Here is a 25,732-nt window from a genome sequence, read left to right on the forward strand (position 1 = left end):
CAGACGGCCTTCGCAATGACGTCATGTGGGCCTCAGCGCACTTCAAGAAAAACAATTACAAAGCCAGATGCCTTCAAGTGGGATTTTCCTTAAATAAACATAACCTCTGAAGAGGACAGGCAGGAACAAAAGATGGGCAGCCATGGCGCATTCCACAGCCCAAACCTCTTCAGCAAATATCCTACACAAACAGGAGCTGACAGCACTTCCATCCTTCAGTCAGGGCTGTTTGCATAATATGCAGAGAGGAGGGAAACGGGACAAGAATTCACACACGCCGTCACACGGTCACCACACACATCACAGCGTCACACGATCGATATCCAACAGGCTGCATTTGTGTCCAGAAGACCCAATCTAGCGCGAAATTGTAAACAACTTTCACGAGCCCCTCCTGTATTGGACAGAGCAATCTCAATGTCAATTCTGGATTGATTAAACTGAGCCCTATTGTGAAACACTGTACAATTTAAAATGCACATGTGTGCATACATTTGTTCCAGAGTAAAGAGCACTGTAATTTCCTTTCCTCCTATGGTTCCTGTCATTTACAGTAGGTCGTAAAATTACAACACATCTGACAGGTTTTGGACAAGTCCATCTTCTCATGTGGGATTCTCAAAGTTTTCCTCATTTTTAAAACAAATTTGCTGAATGGTAGTTGCTTAGTCCAACTGCCAAAATAGTGCAAGTGAGTAGGGAGGCCGGCCGGCATATTTATATAGATCCTTTTCACAAACGTTATCTTTTAAATATTCAAAGCTACACACCAGTACTGGCCTTACACTGAAAGCTGCCACCTTTAGCCGATGCCAAACGCTGCATTTACTTGCATCGGTTCCCATTGGTTCATTGTTGCAGTTTGAGCCCCTAGAGGTCCATGGAACCACGTTTGCACAACCGTACGTAAACGCATTGCGTTGAACGCTGGTTAATCTCAATGTGGGCTGTGGTGGGTCCCGGCACCACTTGATGAGGGAGGATGCCGGCAGCTCTCCATCTGAGCCAGCGCTCTTGCCCATATCTACAGTTATATGCAGGAACTCTACATTACTCAGTAAGGAGGTCATTGAGGTGCAAATACATTTGAGATTATGATTTAGAATTATGCTAATCATTAGGATTTAGAATTATGTTAATTATAAACATCTATTAAGCTTGTAAATTGACTAATTCAATCTTGCAGTGAAAGAATTTGATTGGTCTGTTTTCAAGCTGCATAGATTTGCAGTAACATTTGCATAATGCTGCATCAAAGTGGAATTATTTGCATAATGTATACATAGAGTCTCTCTATATTAAGGCCTCTTTCACAGTGCGACATTAAAGTTGCACGTTAAAACAACATTTAACGCAGAATAACTCACTGCAATGAAAAATCAATGGCCTGTTCACAGTGCACATGTTGCGTTGGTGACTAACGCTGCACGTTAAGTAAAAGTGCTGCATGCTGTGCGTTATACACGTTATTTAGCTGCGTTGGACTGTTTGCACATGCTCAGTAATGACCTTGAAAGCATACTTTTCATTGCCTGTATGCGACCGTAAGGGGGCATTAAGGTGTGACTTTTTGGGGGCATTGCGGTGTAATTTGCATTGCTACTTTAACGTTGCATCAAACCGCAACGTCCTACTGTGAAAGAGGCCTAAGCCTATGCCGGTGAGTCTGTCAAACTCCTCTGCACTGCATACAGTCTTGTCACAATTTCTAACCTTGTTATCTAATCTCAAAAGTTAAACACCATAAAGGAAAACAAAAGTTTGCTTTCTTAAAACAGAAAGAATTTGCGATAATTCAGGTTGGAGGGAGCTTGAGATGTCTCCCAGTACATCACTGCTGAATATATGCAAATTAACCATTGTTGCCCTTAAGGTGGCCACTAATGGTCCAATTTCTAGCGAAAAATAATTAGAGCGATCAGAAATTCTGATCGGATTGGTTGAAAATGATCTCAGTTGATGGGCACAATCAATTATAAACGATTACAAAAAACAGTCGTCCGATTGGATTTTTGTCAAACCAAAATTTGGATTTTCTTGATTGGTTTTGATACATAGGAAGCAAAGATTGGTTCGTTGATGGTGTAGTGAACGATTTTTCTTCCGATCAGAATTTCTGATCGCTCAAACGGTTTTTCGCTAGAAATTGGACCATTAGTGCCCACCTTTAGAAGCGAAACACACCTCCAGATCCGCTGGAATGCAATGATGTCAGTTTGTTAATTTGTACAGAGCCATAATAATCCAACATGCATACAGACTGTTTCGGATTGGTTGATCCTCATCAGTGCATGGCATGGATTTATTTGGCTCTATGTATCCATGCCATGCACTGAGGATCAACCAAACAGTCTAGTCTGTATGCATGTTGGATTATTATGGCTCTGTACAAATTACCAAGCTGACACATCATTGCATTCCAGCGGTTCTGGAGGAGTGTTTAGCTTCTAAGGGCAACAATGGTTAATTTGCATATATTCAGCAGTGATGCATTGTGGGAGACATCTCAGAGCTCACTCCAACCTGAATTATCGCATATACTGTTTTCAGAAAGCAAACTTTTGTTTTCCATAACATTTTAGTAAGGGGGCTTTTTTAGGACCATTGTAGCCCCTCACACATTAAAATTAGTTCTGGTTCACGATGAGTTTGCTGGTTAGAGTCTGTACCACAAAGGAAGTCCTCGAACAGGCTGTTGAGTAAAAAAGGGCGCCTCCTTGGACTAGAAAATGGAAGCAGCAGCGCACATTACTGGGCTTTACAGGACACTAGACCTGAAGAGCCAAAGGCAGGGAGCACGTTTGTTTTTTTTACCTCAATTTGAAATCGGCCAGCCTTTAGCTTTATTATTATTATTATTGATTTATAAGACGAGCAAGTTTCCCGGTACAACGTGTTCTGCCGCAATCCCAAAAAAAAGCCTCGTCTTTTGGATTTGGGTTGGAAGCGATTAGATAAATACCTTCTTGTTTTAGAAAGGCTATTGCTGTACTTTACAGTAAATCCCGTAGAGTGGGTTTTTTTGTATCCCTCACTTGTTTTTCATTAAACCCTCATGTTTCTACATAAGCTGCCTAGAGATTTTGTGTCTCCCGACATCAAGTTAGTGTTGTGTTTTGGTTTTTGACAGACGGTAGTGATATTTTACTGGCTGTGCCCTCGCCAATAAATCTAGCCGTCTTTCATGACCAGACGATCTCCCGTCATGTCAAGCCGGCAACATCTGGTATTAGATGACAGCCGGACTGTCTATAAGGCACGAGTGTACAGCAGGGTTACAGCCGCTGCTTCAAAAGCAGATATATCAGACTAGCCGGGAATCTACCACAAAAGTACTTGGAAGAAATACCTCTTTTTAGCTTTAATATAAAAAGTGAAACAAACCTTTAAACTCGCCTCCCCGGTTTCCATTCTCCTCATCCTGCAAGACAAAATAAGTCAGACATTACTATAAAGGATACAGAAGAGGCAAAAGCTGTTCATGTCTGTACAACAATGAGAAAACAATCATTCAAGCAAAGTGGTGGTAGTGTGGAAGATACAGAATTCACAGCAGAAGAGTACAGAATATATTGGCTCTTTATAAATCAGTAATAAGAGTAAGGTGATTGTACTTGTCATGGTAGGAAAGGGGGGGGGGGGGAGATGGATGTAACAAAGTGGCTGTACTGGCTATACTTGAGACTTCTGAACTTCTAAATCGTGGGGTACATCTACATTAGGGTCAACTTACATCCTAGGATGACTTGCATTCAAATATATGTCATAAATTCAACAGGTATTTTATTTTCCAAGCATTTAGATGCTGTATTAATAGAAAGGGTGGAGTCAAAGCAATACAAAGATGCCCCCTCCCCCAGCTTCACCTTATACACATATTGGGACCACCAAGAGTGTCATGGTGAGTGTTGAAGACTCCACCACATGTGGTGATATCAGTAGTGTCAGTGTCACATGGTACAGAAGCTCACGGTGACAATTTGAAAAATGTAGAACACCTGATGTGACAAACCAGCCATCAACACTCACCACGGGATTTGCAGAGGGGTGGGGGGGGGAAAGGCACACTTCCATTAACATACACTCGCCTAGCGACAGTTGCCGCCGCAACTGTCGCTAGTCCGCGTGTGTATGCGGACTAGCGACAGCAACCTGATAGCCACAGAACTGAGTTTCCGGCTGGGGGGAGGAACGTCGGCGACAGCTTCCGTCGCACAGCTGATCCCTCTTCCGCGTGTGTACACGGAGGGACCTGACGACGAGCTGTTGCCGGCCTGTCGCAGGCCACAAATGTAGCCCGTGAGTATGGGCCATTAGAGGGAGACTGGCCAGAGGTCCATCAGTCCGCGCCAGAAAAACAACTGCCGTTACCGCCGTGCACCAGATGGAGCTCTTATGATCGAGATCAGAACATGCTCAATCGATTAGGCCAGACATCAACTAAATTGGGTGATTCGATCATTCTGATCAAAATGACCGGATATCGATGCCACAAATCGAGTAATGCATGGACACCCTTAGGCAGCCTAAGGATAAATAACCCCCAGTAGTGTTGTCCGGATCATGAACGATTTGGATTTTTGATCCGAATCTCTTTTGTGAGTCGAATCAACCGAATCATCAAAATGAGTGATTCGGATCGCAAAGGGGGCGCCCCCCCCCCTCCCCCCTCTCAGAGGGCAGCGGGGTCCTGGAAGCAGAGCAGAGATGGATCGCTCTGTTGGTGGAGAGCCAGCCTTGCTGCAGGGACAGGTAGATGAGAGAGGGGACATCGGTGCCACTGCCAGATATATATAGAGCACACATACTGGCTATAATGTGCTGCTGATTTTAGGCTGTCAGTAACTTTGTAGACAGCATGCTGGGCTAGAAGGGCAGACACTGTGATTGCAGGGCAATATGATCCTCCTGCACTGCTCTAAACAGCTTCACTTCACTTCTGGGAATGCTTTCTTTCACTGTGCGACGTTTGCATTCAAAGTGTACAGATGAACATATAGGTGAAATATATGTAAAGCATATAGTTGCAGCATGTGGGTATTGTGTGCAGACAAACATTTCTGCTCTCTGCTCGTCCCTTCTCTGTCCACTCCCTGCCCTTCTCTGTCCACTCCCTGCCCTTCTCTGTCCACCATCTCCCCTTCTCTGTGTGTCCTTTTATAGTTTTGATGTAATTGTAATACAATTACCTGAGATCTGTGCAGGATAATAGCAAAATAGGTGGGGGATGTGGTATAACGTGTGCACGGCATCTGGTAAAGAATCCTTCACACAAACGACTCTTGAAAGACAAGAACTTGTCTTGTGGCTGCTTTTTTTCTTTCATTACATGAGGGGTATATTCAACCCGGGTAAAAATAAATCAATATATTAAAAAAACAAACGGAAGCAACTACTTGAAGATTCTCCTCCGTGTGGCAAGTTTGCCCATTTCAAAAATCTCTGTCCACTGCAGGGAAAGTCCTGTCCTAGTCATTTCACCCCCAAATGCTTCCCTAGTAAAATGATCCGAAATTCGGATCAAAAATCCGGATCTTTTCAATGATCCGATTCGAATCATCCGAATCATTGAAAAGATCCGAACTTCCCATCTCTAACCCCCAGGATGTCTTTCCTTCTACCTGCCGCACTTCACCACCAGGAGGTGCCTGACTCCCGACTCTGCAAGAAGAACTACCCCTACGGCAACAAGCATCGCCAAATGGAAAACCTGCAGGAGGCGAAGGAAAAATAAAACTCTGATGTTCCGAGGAGCCAGCGAGCAGGAAGGAGTTATCACATGCGAGGAGGATGCATAAACACACAAGTGGGACAGCCTGTATGCTGTAATGGAAGCGGACACTACTGTACATCTACAATAAATCATCTGTATCTGCAGCACAATGCCGGGCTTTCCTGCCACAGGATGTAGTCTCCCAGAACACGTTTATGTGATGGAGGGAAGTGGCACAGTCAAGAGTTCAGCTCATTTCTGGCAGGCAGAGCCACGGGGACATACTTCAATGTCACGCAGAACTGACAGTCATCTAATCGCCTCACTGGAAGGCCTCTGTAATGCATTACTGTGTTATTAAAAGACCAAATGTCCCACCAATGCAACAGAACATCAGGTTATAGCTGGTAATAAAGAAAAAAACCTTCAAGCATGCACATTCGTTGATTTAACCCTTTACCTGGTTCGTACATAAATGAGACACATTATCTGCATAGGTAACAGTAACAGACATGCTAATTGAAGTAGGTTTTTCACAGTCAATGTTTACAACAGCAGATTTATGCTGCCCATATTTTTTCCCATTGCCTTTGTGGAAAATGCCATCCTGCTAAGTGATGGCAGCACTACGCACAGAAGAGGGAGAATTCATAGTATTTTCAGCTTGCAGTGCATAGTATCACTTTAAGATTTCAGCAAAGGAAATTAAAGTAGAACGTCAAGAAGTATCATTGAACTGGGCATTAAACAGGATTCATATTTTGTAACTTACACATAGTTTGTCCTTCACGTAAGTTTAAAAAAAAAAAAACACAACCAGCTGACCAACTCACATATTTAGGACAACTGAAGTGAGAACAATATGGAGGCTGCCATATTTATTTCCTTTCGAACAATACTAATTGCCTGGCAACCTTGCTGATCTATTTGGCTGCAGTAGTGTCTAAGTCACACAAGAAATCAGGGCTGTGAAGTCGGTACAAAAATCTTCCGACTCCAACTCCTCAGTTTCTGAAACCACGACTCTGACTCCAACTCCGGGTACTAAAAAATTGCTCAGGCTCCGACTCCTCGACTTCGACTCCTTAGTCTACTACTTAACAGGGCTGTGGATTTTGTACAAAAATCATCATGTGAATCCTCAGTTTATGAAACCACGACTCCAACTCAGACTCCGGGTGCCCGAAATTGCCCCGATTCCGACTCCAAAGCCCTGCAAGAAACAAACATACCTGGGGCTTCCTCCAGCCCCCTTTGCACTGATTAGTCCCACACCATCCTTCTCCGCTGCCTGCAGCCTCCGAAATCCGGCCTGTAACTGTGGAAGTTGAGGGCTTACTGCGCATGCACAGCCTGGCCATGCATGCTCCCATCGCCAGGAGAGTTCTGCGCTTGCACAGTACTACTGTGCAGACGCAGAAAGCTCCCAGCTGCGAAGAGAGACGGGGAGAGCGCTTGGCCACACTGCGTCTGCGCCGACAGGCCCTGCCTTGGTGAACTACCGGGCCGGATTGCAGAGGCTGCAGGCGCTGAGGAACGCGAGGAGGGAGCAAGGAGGGCAAAGGGGGCTGGAGGAAATCCAAGGTATGTATAAAACTTTTTTTTCTTTTCGTCTCAGGTACACTTTAAGTAAGAGGGATATGGAGGCTGCCATATTTATTTCCTTTTAAACAATGCCAGTTGCTTAACATCTTGCTGAGACTTTTGTGAGAAACATCTGATCTGTATGCAGGTTCTATGACTTAATGTATTAAGGGGAAAAAACAGCAGAACAGTTTGGCAATGTGCATTGTTTAAAAGGAAATATATCGGCCTATATATCCCTCTCACTTCAGGTGTCCTTTAAGAATAGGACTGCACTGAAGAAATAAGGACACACTTGTATTTAGAATGTAATCTGCCTTGAAAAGGTTTTTTTCCATCGCTGAAGTGACACTGATATGTGCAGCTGCTTTTTACCTCAGCAAAGCTACAAGGAAAATAGAGCCTAGCAACACACCTGTACACTGACGGCGACCAACCTTTACCCCTCTCAATCTGTGGCCTGGTACAGCGGCATCACTCCAGCTCTGTCCCTGTCCGGCTTAAAGAACCACAACAGCAAAAAAAGTAACCAGAACTGACAGATTTTGGACAACTCCATCTCCTCATGGAGGATTTTCCCAGTTTTCTTTGTTTTCAAAAGCATTTCTTGAATAGCAGTTTGACAAATAGTAAGATACCAGCCAGCCTGCCTACTCACTTGCATACTATTTTGTCAGACTTGGCAACTGCCGTTCAGGAAATGCTTTTGAAAACAAAGAAAACCCTGAGAATCCCCCTTAAAGAGGAACTGTAACGGCAAAACGTCCCCTGGGGGGTACTCACCTCGGGTGGGGGAAGCCTCAGGATCCTAATGAGGCTTCCCACGCCGTCCTCCGTCCCTCGGGGGTCTCGCTGCAGCCCTCCGTACAGCCGTGACGTAACATTTACCTTCCTGGCTCCTGCGCAGGCGCTCTGACGGCTCCGAAGTAGGCGGAAATACCCGATCGCCGTCGGGTCCGCTCTACTGCGCAGGCGCAAGTCTCCGGCGCCTGCGCAGTAGAGCGGACCCGACGGAGATCGGGTATTTCCGTCTATTTCCGAGCCGAAAGCAGCCACAGCGCCCCCGCTGGAGCCTGCAAAGGTAAATATTGAAGCTACAGTCGGGCCTGTCGCCGGCTGTTCAGAGGGCTGCAGCGAGACCCCCGTGGGAAGGAGGACGGCGTGGGAAGCCTCATTAGGATCCGGAGGCTTCCCCCACCCGAGGTGAGTACCCCCCAGGGGATCTTTTTGAAGTTACAGAGTCTCTTTAAAGAGAAACCATGACCAAGAATGGATACCCCCTTTCCCATGAGAAATCTTTTCCTTTTCACAGATCAGAGGCCTCTGTATGGCTGATATTGTGGTGAAACCCCTCCCACAGTGTGATGTCAGGACCAGGGTCCTGACAGCCTTGTTGCAATGTGCAAAGAACAGCTGTTTGCATCTATTTCCAACTGCCAAAAAAGCAAGCAGTATCTCCTTCCACTGATATCACCTGCCAGCAGTAAAAAATGTCACCATGTGATAAATGTCAGAATGTAAATCAGGGAGAGGAAAGATTTTACAATGGGCAAACACTGACTAAATCATTTATACATAATTATTGTAAAAACGAAGAACTTTTTTATTGCATTATTTTCACTGGAGTTCTTCTTTAAGATAGATAGACAAGTCAGATTTTAACTGCTTACTTTTTCCCCGGAGTGGTCCTTTAATGGCTGGATGGTGTAATGGGTAAGGGCTCTGCCTCTGACACAGAAGACCTGAGTTCGAATCTCGGCTCTGCCTGTTCAGTAAGCTAGCACCTATTCAGTAGGAGACCTTAGGCAAGTCTCTCTAACACTGCTACTGCCTATAGAGCGCGTCCTAGTGGCTGCAGCTCTGGCACTTTGAGTCCGCCAGAAGAAAAGCGATATAAATGTTCTGTGCTGGTTTGTTTGTTAATGTCACTTCAGTTTTTGTGTACAATTCTGTCTTCAGACCACACTGGTCTTATTTACTTCCTATGATATCATCTCCGATGTTCAGTTCATGTGAGATGATTCATTTCTCCTGGCGCTGAACAGTGTTTGAAATGCGATTTTTCTCACTTTGTACTAAATTGGAAACTAATTAGAGTCTCTTGGAGCTCTGCTATCTGTTCATTAACTCTCTGCAAATCACGCCTGGACAGACAGTGCAGGAAGCTGCGGCTGGCCTATCACAGGCTACACATAGCAGCTGGATAGGAAAAGGTGTCAGTCAGGGGTTCAGCTTCCACCATCACAGGCCAGCCATAGACATACATCAGAGGGCCGACAGAGCTGTCAGAGTGGCTGGGCCAACATCAAATATCCAGTAATGGAATGTGATTGTATTCATTATATACTATCCTCACACACAAGTTTTTCATCACCCAACATTTCTGTTTGTGACCATATCAGGTATAAATGTAGCCTGTAAGTACAGCGGTCACATTACTCCTCTCTAGACTGCTCTGGATAGCGTGTGCTTATTGACATAGGAAAAGCTGGCTTTACCTGCCATGACCTGGCCTGGAGATAAGCAAATGAGCAGCCCACAAGGCTGGAGGAAATCAAAGACACGCCTAGTGAGCTGATCCAGGAAGTATCCAAGGACACGCCCAGTGAGCTGATCCAGGAAGTATCCAAGGACACGCCCAGTGAGCTGATCCAGGAAGTATTCAAGGACACGCCCAGTGAGCTGATCCAGGAAGTATTCAAGGACACGCCCAGTGAGCTGATCCAGGAAGTATTCAAGGACACGCCCAGTGAGCTGATCCAGGAAGTATTCAAGGACACGCCCAGTGAGCTGATCCAGGAAGTAACCAAGGACACACCCAGTGAGCTGATCCAGGAAGTATCCAAGGACACGCCTAGTGAGCTGATCCAGGAAGTATCCAAGGACACGCCCAGTGAGCTGATCCAGGAAGTATTCAAGGACACGCCCAGTGAGCTGATCCAGGAAGTAACCAAGGACACGCCCAGTGAGCTGATCCAGGAAGTATCCAAGGACACGCCTAGTGAGCTGATCCAGGAAGTATCCAAGGACACACCCAGTGAGCTGATCCAGGAAGTATTCAAGGACACGCCCAGTGAGCTGATCCAGGAAGTATTCAAGGACACGCCCAGTGAGCTGATCCAGGAAGTAACCAAGGACACGCCCAGTGAGCTGATCCAGGAAGTAGCCAAGGGCACGCCCAGTAAGCTTAAAATGTACGCTTCTTCCAGAGTAAAATGAGCCATGAATTACTTTTCTCCTTTGTTGCTGCCACTTACAGTAGGGAGTAGAAATCTGACAAAACCAACAGGTTTTTGAATAGCCCATCTCCTCATGGGGGTTTCACAGGGATTTCCTTATTTTCAAAATGTACTTAGTGAATGGCAGTTGCTCCGTCCAACTGCAAAAAAAAAGTGTACGGTGAGCAGGGAGGCTGGCCAGCATCTTTGTATAAATCTTTATTTAGAGAGTGTTTGTATAAAGAATAAAGGTCATGCTGAGAATCCCCTATGGAGAGATGGACTAACCCAAAACCTGTCGGTAATGTCAGATTTCTACTACTTACTGTAAATGCCAGCAACTAGTGATGGTATTTCCGGCTCTTCTCGGAGAATCGGCTCTTCTGAATCGGCTCCCATTAAAGAGCCGGCTCTTACGGCTCTCAATCGGCTCTTCATTAAATATCACTGGACACCACTCAGATTCGGAGGAAAAGCCCCGCCCCCGTCTCCATGACAACTCCAGACTGCTTTGCTGACTGGGGCAATCCCTCCTGCTACTGCTCTGCTCCGCCCCATACACTCCTACAAGCTGCAAGAGAAGGACTACATCTCCCAGCATGCCTCAGCGCCCTTTATTACACAGCAAATCAGAGCTGTGTGGGGCGGCTGAGGCATCGGCTCTTTCAAAACTGAGAGCCGGCTCTTGTCGTTCACAGCAAAGAGCCGGCTCGTTCGTGAACGACCCATCACTACCAGCAACACATGAGAGAAGTCATTTATGGATCACTTTACTTAGGAAGAAATGTAAGTCTTATTTGTTTTTTTTTTAAATGTAAAGATTTTTGCGACAGTTCCTCTTTAAGCCTTGTAAAAGAAAAATCAGTTTTACTCACCGGGGGCTTCTACCAGCCCCCTGCAGCCGTCCCGTGCCCTCGCAGTCACTCACGGAGCCTCCGGGCCCGCTGCCAGCTAGATTCGTTCTCAGCAGACAGGCTTACTGCAGTGGCCTGGCGTCTCCTTTTTCGTGTCCGCAATAGCATCCTGCGCAGGCCACTACTTAGGAAAGGAACGCGAAGAAGACTTTGCATGGCCAGGCTTGTCCAACAACGGGCAGTTTTACAAATACAGAGGGGAGTTTTAGAAATACAATTACAGAAAATAATAATGAATAGCAATAAGTTGCTTTTTAGATTTCAGTGAAGTTTCTACATTTTAACATGGCAAGCAAAGAAAATGTGTTTTCACTCAAAACACTAATATGACTTGATGGTTCTGACATGAGTGATGTGATTTTGTACATGTCAGCTCTGTTTACAGTGCCAGCGCCTAGCTGATAAGTGTCTCCTATGAGTCACTGCCATCTTCGTGCTGGCTGTGATTATAGCTGCTCGGGAGGTGGCGTCATATGATGTCACGGTTCTTTTTCTGGGCAATGAACATATAGCTAAGGCCAGGGTGGCAGCAGGACACAGCGGTGCATGTAATGTAAGGTAAAAACCATTCAACTTCCCATCCTATTATTTTCGACATGTGTGATCTGTTTCTGATCAATAAAGGGATTGCTTTTGCAAAGTTTCATCAGAAAATCTATCCCTTTATCGATCGGAAGCAGTTCGGACATGTACACACGATACAACTTCCTGTCCCATCATAATGCCAGCTCAATTGCCTTTGCGAGACATTGTATACAAGCATACACATACAGCAGAATCCCTTTATATTAAACTCTAAAGGGACCAGGAAAAGAGGTTTACTATATAAGAAATGGTCATACTCGAGCGCATTACCTATACTATTGTATCTGAATTCAGTCAATAATTGGGAGTCATTTTTTCTTTTCAATGCTTCAGCAAGCGAGCACAGACAGCGTCTACACTAGATCAAAATGCACAGTGCCCAATAGCTAATAGAATCGATCACTCGATGGCTGAAATCGACCAGTGTATGGGCCCCTTTAGTTTATATACCTGAATGTTTGCTATATCAGAGATTATACTGTAATTACTGTTTTTCAAGCACAGGGTATAAGAGTATGTGCCAAAAACAAACATATCACAGATGAAATGAATCAAGAAAAGGGTTAATCTTGTTGTGTGTCACATGGGAGATAAGCACAACTGCTCATACAGGAAAGAGGCCCCATGGGAGAAGACAGTATGGGACAAATGAGACCAAGAAATGAAAGAGGCTGCTCTCTATAAAGTTAAAGAGCCACCGCATTGACATATAGTAGAACGCAGTAACTTACTATAGATACCAAATTCTATGTTAATTATGCCGATGTTTCAGCATCAGAAATACTTCCTATATCTATATATTGTTGTATAATGGTATGTAGCTTCGCCCTCCCAATTATGCAACCTAGGCTGTTTAGCTATGTGGAATACCTTAAAACTTTGTAGCTATAGTGATACATCTGTGGCCTAAAGATAGCCATAGATATTAGAACCTTAGCTTGAAGATTGCAGGTCAGTTAAGGTGCTCATCGATTTTCCCATTAGATTCCCTGCAGATTTCATTGATCTGCTGGCAATCTATTCCCCAAAATGTCAGACTATCAATTCTTGATCGATTTTGAACGAAAATCAAATGAAAGCATCAATCGAAAAGGACACAAAGTTTAAGTTGACCGGGGGCGTTTGGATCATTTGAAAAACGGTGAGCCTCAGAATTAGACGTAATTCCGATTTTTCGATCGGAAATCAGCTTCAAGGACAACAAAGGGATGATCTGCATACTCAGCAGTGATGCATTGTGGGACACCTCAGAGCTCGCTCCAACCTGAATAATCTCAAATGCCTTCTGTTTTAAGAAGGCACATTTCTGTTTAGCAGATTGGAATTCAGAAATCTGTCAGATTCAGAAATGAGCAATTCCAACCATCCCTCATTGGCAAATCGATGGCCGATAGCTCTGTACTGCATTGAAAAGGGCAACACTGCGGTTTGATCGATTTTCAATAACTTTCCTGCTGGACTCTCTTGGAAATTGATGTGCAGTGTATGGTGGGAATCGGTTCTTTCTGAATGGATTCTTTTCAGAAAGGGATCGATCATTTTGGAACATTGGGTGGAATTCTGTAAGCGCCTGGCCAGCTGAAACAGCCAAGCCTCGTTCCCCCATTCAAATTAATGCCCGCCTTTCCAACCCCTGGGTTGAGCGCCACCAAGTGCCCGGCGGCGAATTCACCGCTGTATTCACCATTAGCTGTCAATAACATTAAAGTGGACCTGAACTCTTGTATAGGACAGAAGGAAAACAGAAACCACTCTGTATGTATTTAGAGAGTTTAGCCTGTCTAACTCCCCCTCATCTGTGAATAATCACAACTGTAATTTGATCTCTCAGTTGGATGAGCTAGCTGCCTTGGTAGAGCAGCTAATTTGTAAAAAAAAAAAAAACACAGGATGTTAACACTTTACTTCCATGAAAGCAGGAAGGAGACACTACAGATTGTTCGCAGGATTTGTATCAACTGTAATAAAGATTTTTTAAAGCTATGCTGTTGCTTATCTTTTAGAACAGAGAGGAAGTTCTGAGTTTAGGTGCACTTTAAGTGAACAGTTATACTGTCATTGGTATTGTAAGATTAAAAAAACAAAGAAAAAGAATTGCATTCTAGCAAAAACATTAAACAATGGTGACATTCAAGGACATGAAGATCTGTTAACCAAGACTGTGATTTGTTATATCAAGTAAATAAAAAAAAAAAAAGTGTCACAAGAGGAAAGAATTGGCGGGAGGAACAGCAGAAGAGCTACTTTTTATTATTTTTTCTAACAATAGAACGTTCGAGGGACAGATTAGTTTTGCCATTTCTGGCTGAATTTCCTCTTTAATTCAGAGGAGGATGAAGGAGATCACTGCAGCGTTTAAACTATCACGGTATAATAACATCAAGGAATTCCAGCTCTGTGCCAAGACATTGTTCAATGTGAGCTAAGGATTACTTATTAACCAATCAAGCAGAGCTGGCCTAGGGAACGGGGCCTGTAATACTCCGCCACAAAGACTTCAGCCTCGCTGACCAATAACAGCTCAAAAACTAAGTCTACGGCCAGTCTCTCATTATCTGCATGCTTGAACTCCGCACCACCGCAAACCCTGTAAACAGCAGAAGACACAACTCATTGCAGGTCTGATACACACAAACCACGATTCACTCCTGAACTGATCAACAACTTGATCAAATGTTTGGTTTGCTGGGGAATCAGGAGTGAACAATCGATCACTGAGTCTTTGGCTGCAGAGGGATCGAACAGGCTGGTTAGGTTTGATATACATGTCACATGTGTGCACAACCAGGCAAAACAGCATCAAAACAGATGAGCCATCCTGCAAACGCACAATGACATGGCTTTCCAGTCTGATCAATCAGCACTAAAAAAAAAAAAAAAACAACCAAAGCAATCAACTGCCCACAAACTCTGCCACGTATCTACTTGTTTGTGTGGCAGCCCTAGAGCAGTAGCGGTCTACTTGTTCACAGCTTTTCATCATTTAGCTTTTCGCATATTCCGCAGTGTTTTGCAAAGAAAAGTGTCTCGTAATTAACTGTCCCTCAGAGAAAGTCAAACTCTAATCCCTACCATAGTCATATGTCCATCATAGCCTAAGATAGGGGTGTCAAACTTAATCACGTGAGCTGCAAAAATCTAACGCAGTCTAAGACGCCGGCCAAATATTTCATTAAGATTTAACGTTTATTGAATAGTCTCAAACTACCGTATTTTTCGTCGTATAAGACGCACTTTTTCTCCCCAAAAAATAGGGGGAAAAAGTCCCTGCGTCTTATACGGCAAAGGCAGGGAATTCCCGACTTAGAAACGCCCGCCGATACGGACCGCGACCCGCCGCCACGTCGGGAATTCCCTGCCTGTGTGGCTGCACCCGACCGTTGCCTCTGCCCGCTCCCCATGCCTGTAATGTGCCGGCGTGTGTAATCAGTTCCCTCCCGCTGTGTGGCTGATCTCTGCGTGCCCCCGCGAGTGTCTAATATGCCCGCTCCCCCGCCTGCCTTATCTCCCTCCCCCATGTGAATGCTGGCCCCCCCGGGTGTTAATCTGCAGCGGCTTACCTTTCCGCCATGCCCGCGAGGATTGGAGACCTCCTTCACAGCCGCGCATCTCGCTCTAGTGATCGGCATGTGATGATGACGCAATCATCACATGCCGATCACTAGAGCGAGATGCGCGGCTGTGAAGGAGGTCTCCAATCCTCGCGAGCATGGCGGAAAGGTAAGCCGCTGCAGATTAACACCCGGGGGGGCCAGCATTCACATGGGGGAGGGAGATAAGGCAGGCGGGGGAGCGGGCATATTAGACACTCGCGGGGGCACGCAGAGATCAGCCACACAGCGGGAGGGAACTGATTACACACGCCGGCACATTACAGGCATGGGGAGCGGGCAGAGGCAACGGTCGGGTGCAGCCACAATTTACAAACACACACGGGGGACACAGGCACATGGGGCAGGCATAAGCGACACAGAGGACACGGCAGGCATGGAGGACACAGGCACATGAGGGACACATGAGGGACACATGAGGCATGCATAGGTGACACATGGGGACACAGGCACATGGGGCAGGCATGAGGGACACACAGAGGACACGGCAGGCATGGGGGACACAGGCACATGAGGGACACATGAGGCATGCATAGGTGACACATGGGGGACACAAGCACATGGGGCAGGCATGGGTGACACATGGGGCATGTATGAGGGACACAGAGGACACATGGGGCAGGTATTGGGGACACATGGGGAGACAATGGGACACAGGAGGACAACATTTGAGGGTAACATGTACAAGACTCTCCTGGAATATGGACGCACCAGGTTTAGTATAAATCTTTTTTTTTTCTGTTTTTTGCCCTCTAAACCTGGGTGCGTCTTATATGCCGGAGCGTCTTATACGGCGCGAAATACGGTAAGTGGCGTAACTTTAGCAATCATTGGAATCCCACTCCTCGGTCTTCTGTTAGGCGGAGCCAGTCTAACATAAGAGAAGTGCGCCCTCTATGTATCTCTCCAGCCACATGTTCCATACCTCCGGCTCCTGAGGCATGTCATGTGATCAGAGGAAGGAGCTGTACGATTTTCAGGAAGAATAGAAGGGACATAAGGCATCACTAAATATTGCAGAGTATGGGTGTGACAAGCTACCAGGGCTGTACATGTAGCATTCACAGAGGGGTACAGCGGCTGCAAAGAACAGAGAGGAGTGACAGCAAGGGACCAGGAGGACTACAGGGGTCTAAAAGAAGTCCTAGGTAAGAAACTGTGGAAAATTTTTCACCTAACATTTCCTTTAAAGAGTCTGAAGACTTAAAATTAATATTTTTATTAAACAATCCCTTCTACACTATCACCCCATCTAAAACGCTGCAATCCTGCGGCAGATCGCTGTGTTTAACCCCCCCCCAAACACCGGGGCAAAAATACACGACTTTCCTGGTCGTGAATTTTGCTGCCCGGGGAGGCAGAGCTTTGAGCTGTAGCTCTGCTTCCTATCCAGTCAATCAGCACTAATCTCCCCGCCCCTCTCAGTAAAAGAAGACTGAGAGGGGCAGGGAGAGGCGGCGATCAGCAGGGATAGACGCGAGTAGGGGCAGAGCCACAGCTCAAACCTCTGCCTCTACTAGGAATTTTAAGAGGCTTCAGACTCTCTTTAAGATAACCGAAAGTGAGAGGGATATGGAGGCTGACATAATTGTTTCCTTTTTAACAATGTAAGTTGCCTGGCTGTCCTGATCCTCTGCCTCTAATGCTGTATACACCATGCCATTTTTCCCAACAGATTGACAAATCGGTTGACAATTTGGCATGTCAGCATGTCCGATCTGTTCCCGATTGATCAATTTTGCACACTACTGATCCTTTTCTTGATTGGAAGCAAATCGGTAATGCTGGAAATTATCAACCAATCCATATATCTGATGGGATAATTGCATTGTGTGTATATAGCATAAAGGCTTATACACATCCTGCAATTTTCCCGTCGGATTGATGGACTGATCATTTCTGGCATTCGGAATAGAGAAAGGGATTGATTTTGAGATCGGTACTGCAAAAAAATTGATCCCTTTCACGATCGGAAGCAGAATAGACATCCCAGAAATGATTGATCAGTCAATCGGACGGTAAAATTGCATGGCGTGTATGAGCAATAATACTTTTAGCCATATATACTGAACAAGCATGCAGATCAGATAATTCTGACGAAAATCTAAAAAGATTAGCCATGTGTGATTCAGGCACTACTGATGCCAAAGATATCAGCAGGATAGCCAGGCAACTGGTATTGTTTAAAAGGAAATAAATATGGCAGCCTCCATAAGTCACTCATCTCAGGTTCCTTTTAAACTTGAAAAAGGTCAGCATGCCGTGCTCTGTTCAGCGGCCACTACAGGCTGGTACTTAAAGGACAACTGTAGTGAGAGGGATATGGAGGCTGCCATATTCATTTCTTTTTAAACAATACCAATTGCCTGGCTATCCTGTTGATCCTCTCATCCTTTTAGCCATAGCCCCTGAACAAGCATGCAGCAGATCAGGTGTTTGAGATTATTGTCAGATCTCACAAGATTAGCTGCATGCTTGTTTCTGGTGTTATTCAGACACTACTGCAGCCAAATAGATCAGCAGGACTGCCAGGAAACTGGTATGGCTTAAAAGAAAATAAATATGGCAGCCTCCATATTCTTACTTAAGTTGTCCTTTAAAGTTCCAACAGTCTCATGTCAGCATTAGCATGGCGGATGGCGAGAACCTCATCCTGCTCACCTTTATAGTTGACTGGACAGCAGACTCGGGCGGGTAAACAATGAAGTGCCTTAAGGTAAATCCAAAGCCTTCCGCGGCCCTGTTCAATATGACGTTCTTGGGGCCGGGCCAGGAGAAGATTTCCTCTTCCGTCGGCGATACCATCTCGCTCTGCTCGCGGCCATCTTTGTTTTTGGACACCTGAAAGAGAAACGTGCGTTATTAAAGGCTCCTTCCTATTAGCGGCACAGAATAACAAGAAACGATCAGCAGAACAGAACGTGCAGCAAAACACAGCGCATGCTAATCATCGGAATGCTGGGAATCACTATCCTGAATGGGAGTCTATTGTCAGTATAGAGAACCTCTGCAGCAGGCATCCCCTTTGTTCCATCACAGTGTGAGGGGAACCATTCCTCTCAGCAGCCATGCACATTGTACTACACTCAGGCAGCAGCTGCTACCCTGGCTCGCCGCTGACCTTTTGCCCCGCCGTCCCTCCCCCTTGAAAACAAGCCCACATTCTGCAAATTCTACCACCACAGATAATAATCTGAATGTTGAACAAGTCATTAACTGGCACTGGCGGTACTGCAGAAAGTACATACCCCTGTGTAGCAGGCAGGTGAAAGCTCCCAGGCCTAATAAGCCTCAAGGCCCCAATAAAGCTAACAGGCAGTTCAGAGTTTTGCAGCATAGCTGCGATTTACCTCCAACAAACACAACATACAAATAACAGTGGCTCTTTATATCCTGGGGAGGCCACTGTGTCACATCATTTACAACTGATTTCTATTAAAGAGGCACTGTAGTGAAAATTAGGCAATACATTTTTTTTTCTACAAAATTCATAAATTAGCATTTTTAAAGCGCCAACATATTACACAGCGCTGGACAATAAATACATGCAATGATACAAGGGATGACAGACGTAATGTAACAAAGTTAGACAACATAGGACACAGTTATACAATGCAAACCGGGTACAAGATAAATGATCATGTGATTTAGGGCTGGTTAGGTAGGCCCTGTAATACAAGTATGAGGCGATCATAGGCAAGGAGCACACGATCATGTAGAATACAATAGGAAAGGGAGGACCCTGCAAGTATTCAATAGAGAGTTACTGTGTGGTAGGGGGTGGGTAGGCCATCTTGAAGAGGTGGGTTTTGAGGGTTTGCTTGAATGTGTTAAAATAGGAGGCACGTCTGATGGGCGGTAAAAGGGAGTTCCAGAGGGTGGGGCAGCTCTTGAGAAATCCTGCAGGCATGCATAGGAGTGAGGGCCAGTTTCCACTTGTGCCACACGCTTCAGCGAGACGCACGGCAGCACTTCCGGGTCTGCAGGTGTGCAGACTAATCCCATCAGCCGTGCCATGCACTGCTATGGGATTCGCAGCCTTCCGCACAACTTTGGACGGAAAAGCCGGCCGACTCGCTAGCGCAAGCGATTCGGCCGGCTGCGCTATTCATCCCCATGGCAGAGTTTCCCCGCACGATTTGCCTGCAGAGAAACTCTGCGGATTTGGCATGGTTTCCACGCCAGAGGAAACGGGCCCTGAGAAATGAACGGGGAAGTTGGGCGAAGGTTGTTGGAGGACTGGAGGGAGCATCCTGGTGTATACCTGTAAACAAGCGCAGAGATGTAGCTAGGGCAGGTTTTGTGCACAGATTTAGTCAGTGTTTGCTCCTTGTAAAATCTTTCCTCTCCCTGATTTACATTCCAAAATGTGTAAATCTTCTAAAGCCAGTGTACGTTATACATGGTCTCCCAGTTCTGTATCACTACAGTACCGCTTTAATCACTATTCCTGCAACAATATCAAGCAACAATTAATGTTATTTTGGTTGTACGCAGTGGTGACAATATGAAATAATTAAAATAAAAAAGGATGACTACTGAAAAGAGCGACCCAGACAATGAACAGCTGAACAGCACACATTGGCCTCAATTCACTAAGATCATGCTGGAGATAATAGGGCAAGAGAAAACTTACCTCCACACAGAAAGGGCTCGTTTCCACTATCGCGAATCCGCATGCGTCCAACGCATGCGGATTCGCACATGGTATGCAAGTGGATGGGCCTGTTTCCACTGTTGCGTTGGTGATGTGCGTTTTTTTCAGCGGTGAAAAAACGCACAAAAGAGCCAACGATTTCGCCTGAGAGTGGAATGCATGAGAATCGCATGCAATGTATTTAATAGGGAAATCGCATGCGTTTTCCCCATGCGTTTTTGCCGCGAATACGCATAGGTATGATGTAAAATCACACAGGCAGTGACATGGTTAAAATCGCATATACCCTCACCTATGCGAATTCGCGCCAAAAAACGCATGGGGAATCGCAGCCGCATGCTATTTTATCAGCGGTGGAATCCAGGCGATTCTGCACCGCAACAGTGGAAACGAGCCCTAAGAGAGTTATCTTCTCTCTTCATTCCTTGCATTACCTCTTCTGTAGTTAATTTACATCCTCTATAGTTAAGTTACCTCCTCTGTAGTTATTTTCACACGCAGTTAATGAACAGCCTGTCTAACTCTGGAGTTATTTTAAGGATTAAAGAGTTAACTTAAAGACAGAAAAGTTAACTTTAGGTTTGCCTGAGGTAAAATATTTCCTGAATACTACATTCCTTATCACCATAGTAACAACTCTAGAAGAGTTATTAAAGACAGGAGATAAGCTTAGTGAATTGAGGCCAATGTATAGACAGCAAAAAGTATCAAGTGTGAGAGAGACAGTAGAAAAGAGAGCCGTGGTCAAAAGAAAATCAAGACTACAGATGCTAATAACTGAAGCATCATTGAGACACACTAGATTAATTATAGCAATGTGATGAGATGTTTAAATTGAAATAAATATAGCAACCTCCACATGTCTCTCCCCACAGGTTCCCTTTAGGGCACAATGCCAGGCAAAAAATATTTCTGGTTTGGAAATAAAAAGTTTGATAAGCTATTTTTTGGATTCTTTGTGTTTGTGACCTTCACTTCCTTTCCTTGGGACTCCCATGACATCAATATGACCCATCACAATGCAACACAAAACATTTTTAATCAGTTTTGCCGGACCGCAACACTGAGTCAATAGATGTCATCAGTTGGATCTGTTCACGCCAGTCGGTAACGGATCCATAGTGGCAAGTGCAGCGAAAAGTCTCAGCCTGCAAGATTTTTACTAACAAACAGATGCATTTCCCATAGACACATCTACTCTGGACCCCAAAGCACCATGGGAGTGGACACTGCCCTGTTGGAGAATCGGCTCCAATGTGAACCAAGCCTTATGGTCCCAGGATCAGGAAGTCAGGATCAAAAATGAAAACTAGCCAGGTTGGTTCGAATTCCTCGCTCTATAAAAAATTAGTTATTTGTTGTGGTCTTTGTGCCAGTTGAAGAGATAACCCTCGTCATCTCAGGACCGGATTCCAGAAAGAGAGAAACACAAACATTCTAGACTTCACAACAGTTACATCATTTGTGATGTTGCACTTCTACTCTGACAAGTTCCTGGAAGAGAAAGGGGATTAAAGGTCAATGTTTCCGGAGGCAGAGGGGATGAGAAGACAACAGCACACACTGGACAATAGAGTCCTTCTATTGTCCCAGAAAGACACATTGCTGATGGTCTCTTGAGTTCTTATGAAGAGATGAGAGAGAATCTCCAATGGAAAGATCCTAGTCTACATTGTCATGCGTTTATACATTCAGGCAAAAAAAGAAACTGGTACTCTGTCAAACTCAAATGAAGAATAATAATTTCCTTTGGACACATTTCTATGTCCTAGGAGAGGTTTTGTCATCAGGACAGGCAGGTTCTTCAGTTGTCTGGTGGAGAGACCACTTGCTGTAGTGATAAAATTTCTCTACGAACAGAAAAGAGTGCCCCCCCCCTTCCCCCAACACTAAAGCCTACTACACATCCAATTGTGATTGGTCAATTTTACCATGTAGTGTGAGTGCTTACCTACACAATCTGTTCATATTGGTCAAAATCTTTTGGCCTTCATACTATGTAAAGGTAGTAAAAATTGCCAGTTATTGGCCAGTCAAAATTGGATGTGCGTACCAGCCAGGCTCAACTTAAGGCCTAAAGGCAGGGCTGTGGAGTTGGTGCGAAAATCATCTGACACCAACTCTGACTCAGTGAAACCTCCAACTCCAGGTACCCAAAAATTGCTCCAACTCCTCAACTAACTCCACAGGCCTGCCTAAAGGCACAATGACTGTTGCCCATAGAGATCGGGTCTCAATCTCTCAGGCTACAGTTTGGAGCAAAGTGATATACAAACAAACCTCCACGCTACAGCCAAGCATTCCATTCTAATGCTATGGATGGTGGAGGATGCGGGACAGCGTCTGCTATGGAAGGTGGAGGATGGGGACAGTGTGGTGCACAAATAAGCAGCTTCTGGTTGGCAGGGTAAAAAACGGGACCAATGAACATGCCTTAGATAATGGCACTTTGGATATTTCCGTGATGCATTTGGCCCCTGAACGCACACTAGATTCTCAGCACTGATATCCCCGATTGTCAGTCTCTGCCGAGTGTAGTCTAGAGTAAACTAAAGCCCAGTACACACAATTTTGACTGGCCAACCCCGGGCCAATTTTACCACTTCCATGTAGAGCTTACTGACACAATCTACTCATAGCAATCAAAGTCTGTTGGGCCTCATACTACACTGAGGTGGCAAACTTGGTCAGTAATTGTAGTAAAATTTACCAGGCGCTGAGGGGATTCTCTATTGAATGAGCTGCGTGTAGGACTGAGGGATCCCTTAAACCCTCAATTAATAAACCAAAAGATTACAAACAAAATGCCTAACACGCGCTGAGAATAAAATCAAATAGTGTCCTTTTATTAAACTTTCAATGATAAAGTATTGCAATCCAATATACAAATCCCTATATACATTCATCCATCCTTCACCACTCTTACATACAGTATAGAAGGGCCCTTCTAAGAAAAAAATCTATAAAAAACGAACTGTTCCTTTAAAATTGATCAAAATTTGATTTGATGTATAGGTTACCGCTGCGCGCTTATGCGGTTTAACCTCGTTCCCACGATCACTGCCAGTCTTACAAAATTAGAGCTTACAAAACCTCAACGCGTTTCAGCCACTAAGCGGTGGCCTTCTTCAGGAGGGTTATGTTCGTCGAACATAACCCTCCTGAAGAAGGCCACCGCTTAGTGGCTGAAACGCGTTGAGGTTTTGTAAGCTCTAATTTTGTAAGACTGGCAGTGATCGTGGGAATGAGGTTAAACCGCATAAGCGCGCAGCGGTAACCTATACATCAAATCCCAGTGAATCCTGAAGTGGTGACGTCACCCAGTACATCCAGTATGAGCGAGAACAAGCTGGGAGGAAGTGCGGCGAGCGGATCACTGAGTCCTACAAATGGAAGTGACGTATGCCGCGCCCGGAGACCAGCGAGATCAGCAGGACGAGAGTAGTCTGAGAGCAAACGGTCCCGGCTTTACGGTGGTGAGTGGAACCCTTGAGAGTGCTCTGAAACATACCAGGACGGTGGTGGATTGAACTGTAAGTGTGGTATCTTTTTATACTGGACGCAATCTGTGATAGATATTACAAGGTGACTGTAGAAGCAAGTCACATCTAAAGGATATTATTGTGACAGGGACTCTAAAAGTGTGGGACACACTACGTGGAAATCCTGGAAGGACAATACCGAGTAATTTTTCCCTCTAAGAGTGAGATAACATTCTGTCCTCAATTTTTTTGCTCCATATCCTTGTTTTTGATCAATTTTAATGGAACAGTTAGTTTTTTATAGATTTTTTCTTAAAAGGGCCCTTCTATACTGTATGTAAGAGTGGTGAAGGATGGATGAATGTATATAGGGATTTGTATATTGATTGCAATACTTTATCATTGAAAGTTTAATAAAAGGACACTATTTGATTTTATTCTCAACGCGTGTTAGACATTTTGTTTGTAATCTTTTGGTCAGTAATTGGCCAATCAAAATTGGATAGGTGTTAGCATCTTAATATTCACTCCCATCAACAAGAGAGCTAATCAAAACGATCGGACTGTTTATCTGAAGTACGGTAAATTCTTCAGCAGACCAATAATAAGCGACCAGTAAATGGTCATTTTTAAGCCAATGACCTTAAATAACAGAAACCTGTATGTAGATATTAGAAAAAAAAAAACTACACAAAAAATAAATTGTGGTCCGCTACAAGAAAAGCTTTGCAGGTATTTTTACAAAGTATATAAAAGATTTTGAAACGAAATGTGCTTCTAAAAAAAAATTAAATTTCATAGGAAGTACAAAACAGTGTCAAAATGGTGTCAATTTTGTGTAAAAAAAAAAAATGAAATCTGAAGGGGGAAAAAAAAAAAAAACTAAAAAATATTCATATACCTGTGTGTGCAGTGAGCTCATATACTGAACAGTCAGATGGAACATTCGCCACTTTATACTCAGTGCTGGGGAAGAGACAGCGACTCGCACAAACGCCTGCCCCTTACAATATTTCTGTGCCTAGTGAAATGTTATCTCACCCCTCCATTGTGCTTTATCTTGTTAACTACAATTCCAGCGCCCTTCCGAAATGCTTGTGGCTAACATGATAGCCTGGTGATCTGCAGAGAGCCTGTATCACCAGGGACTGACTGCAGACTACAGAATAAGCATGACATCACTGGATACTGAGCAGCAGTTTTAAACAATACCACAATGACAAGCTTCCTTTTCAAATTCCCTAACTTCCTGTAATGTGTACAATAATATAAAGAAACTACCGGTAGCCCTGTGACCTTGTGCAAATCAAGGAGGGCGCTAATCCCACTACAGCGGTAAACAAGCCTTTTTTTTTGTACATTTTACCGAATCATAAAACTGGTGTCCAGTCACATAAAAGGTATCAGGTCCGCGCCTGTCCGTTTTTTGACGGTTGACACCAGTTTTGTATGGCTTGGGTTATAAATAAAAGATGTACATTTGTGGCCCAGTCCTGTCAGTTTTGTATCAGTTGTATATGGCTGTGTTCACACATAAAACGTGTACAGTTCCAATCCTGTCAGGTACAACTAACAGAAAACTGATGTAAAACTGACAGGAAATGTACCCATTTAGTGTGTAGCGCGCATTTCCACTAAGTGCGAATTTTCGCAATGCAATTATTCGTTATTTCAATTAAATGTGAATTTGCAACTGAGGTGTGATGCAAAAAAGATGGATTGCATGCTGCAGCACGTATCAGTTTCCCATACAGTGACTGATCGCCACATATGGATTCCCGTGTTAACATTGGCAGAAGAAATGCATAGTAGCAGCAGGAAGTACGGTGAGCAGACGGACAGCAAAGACCGGTTGCTGGATCGTCAGAAGAAGAAGGTTAATGCGACAGAGCGTGCCAATCCCGTCTAATCTGCTCCAGTCAGAAGAAACGCAGAAATCCACATACAGAAAAACATTTGTGGAATGCA

The 25,732-nt window shown here is 44.6% G+C and overlaps 1 protein-coding gene across 3 annotated transcripts in view; it reads right to left on the bottom strand.

Annotated features, from left to right (window-relative positions):
* Positions 1 to 25,732, bottom strand: part of ARHGAP21 (Rho GTPase activating protein 21) — a 243,186-nt gene that overhangs the window by 124,220 nt on the left and 93,234 nt on the right. For all 3 annotated transcript variants that reach the window (XM_068235615.1, XM_068235616.1, XM_068235614.1), the window contains exons 2-3: positions 18,287 to 18,466; positions 3,385 to 3,421 (exon numbers count right to left, since the gene is read on the bottom strand). In XM_068235615.1, the coding sequence (XP_068091716.1) occupies positions 3,385 to 3,421; positions 18,287 to 18,466 (217 nt within the window). The remainder of the gene's footprint in view (positions 1 to 3,384; positions 3,422 to 18,286; positions 18,467 to 25,732) is intronic.

This window comes from Hyperolius riggenbachi, chromosome 5 (genome assembly GCF_040937935.1).
Source record: "Hyperolius riggenbachi isolate aHypRig1 chromosome 5, aHypRig1.pri, whole genome shotgun sequence".
Classification (NCBI taxonomy): Eukaryota; Metazoa; Chordata; class Amphibia; order Anura; family Hyperoliidae; genus Hyperolius; species Hyperolius riggenbachi.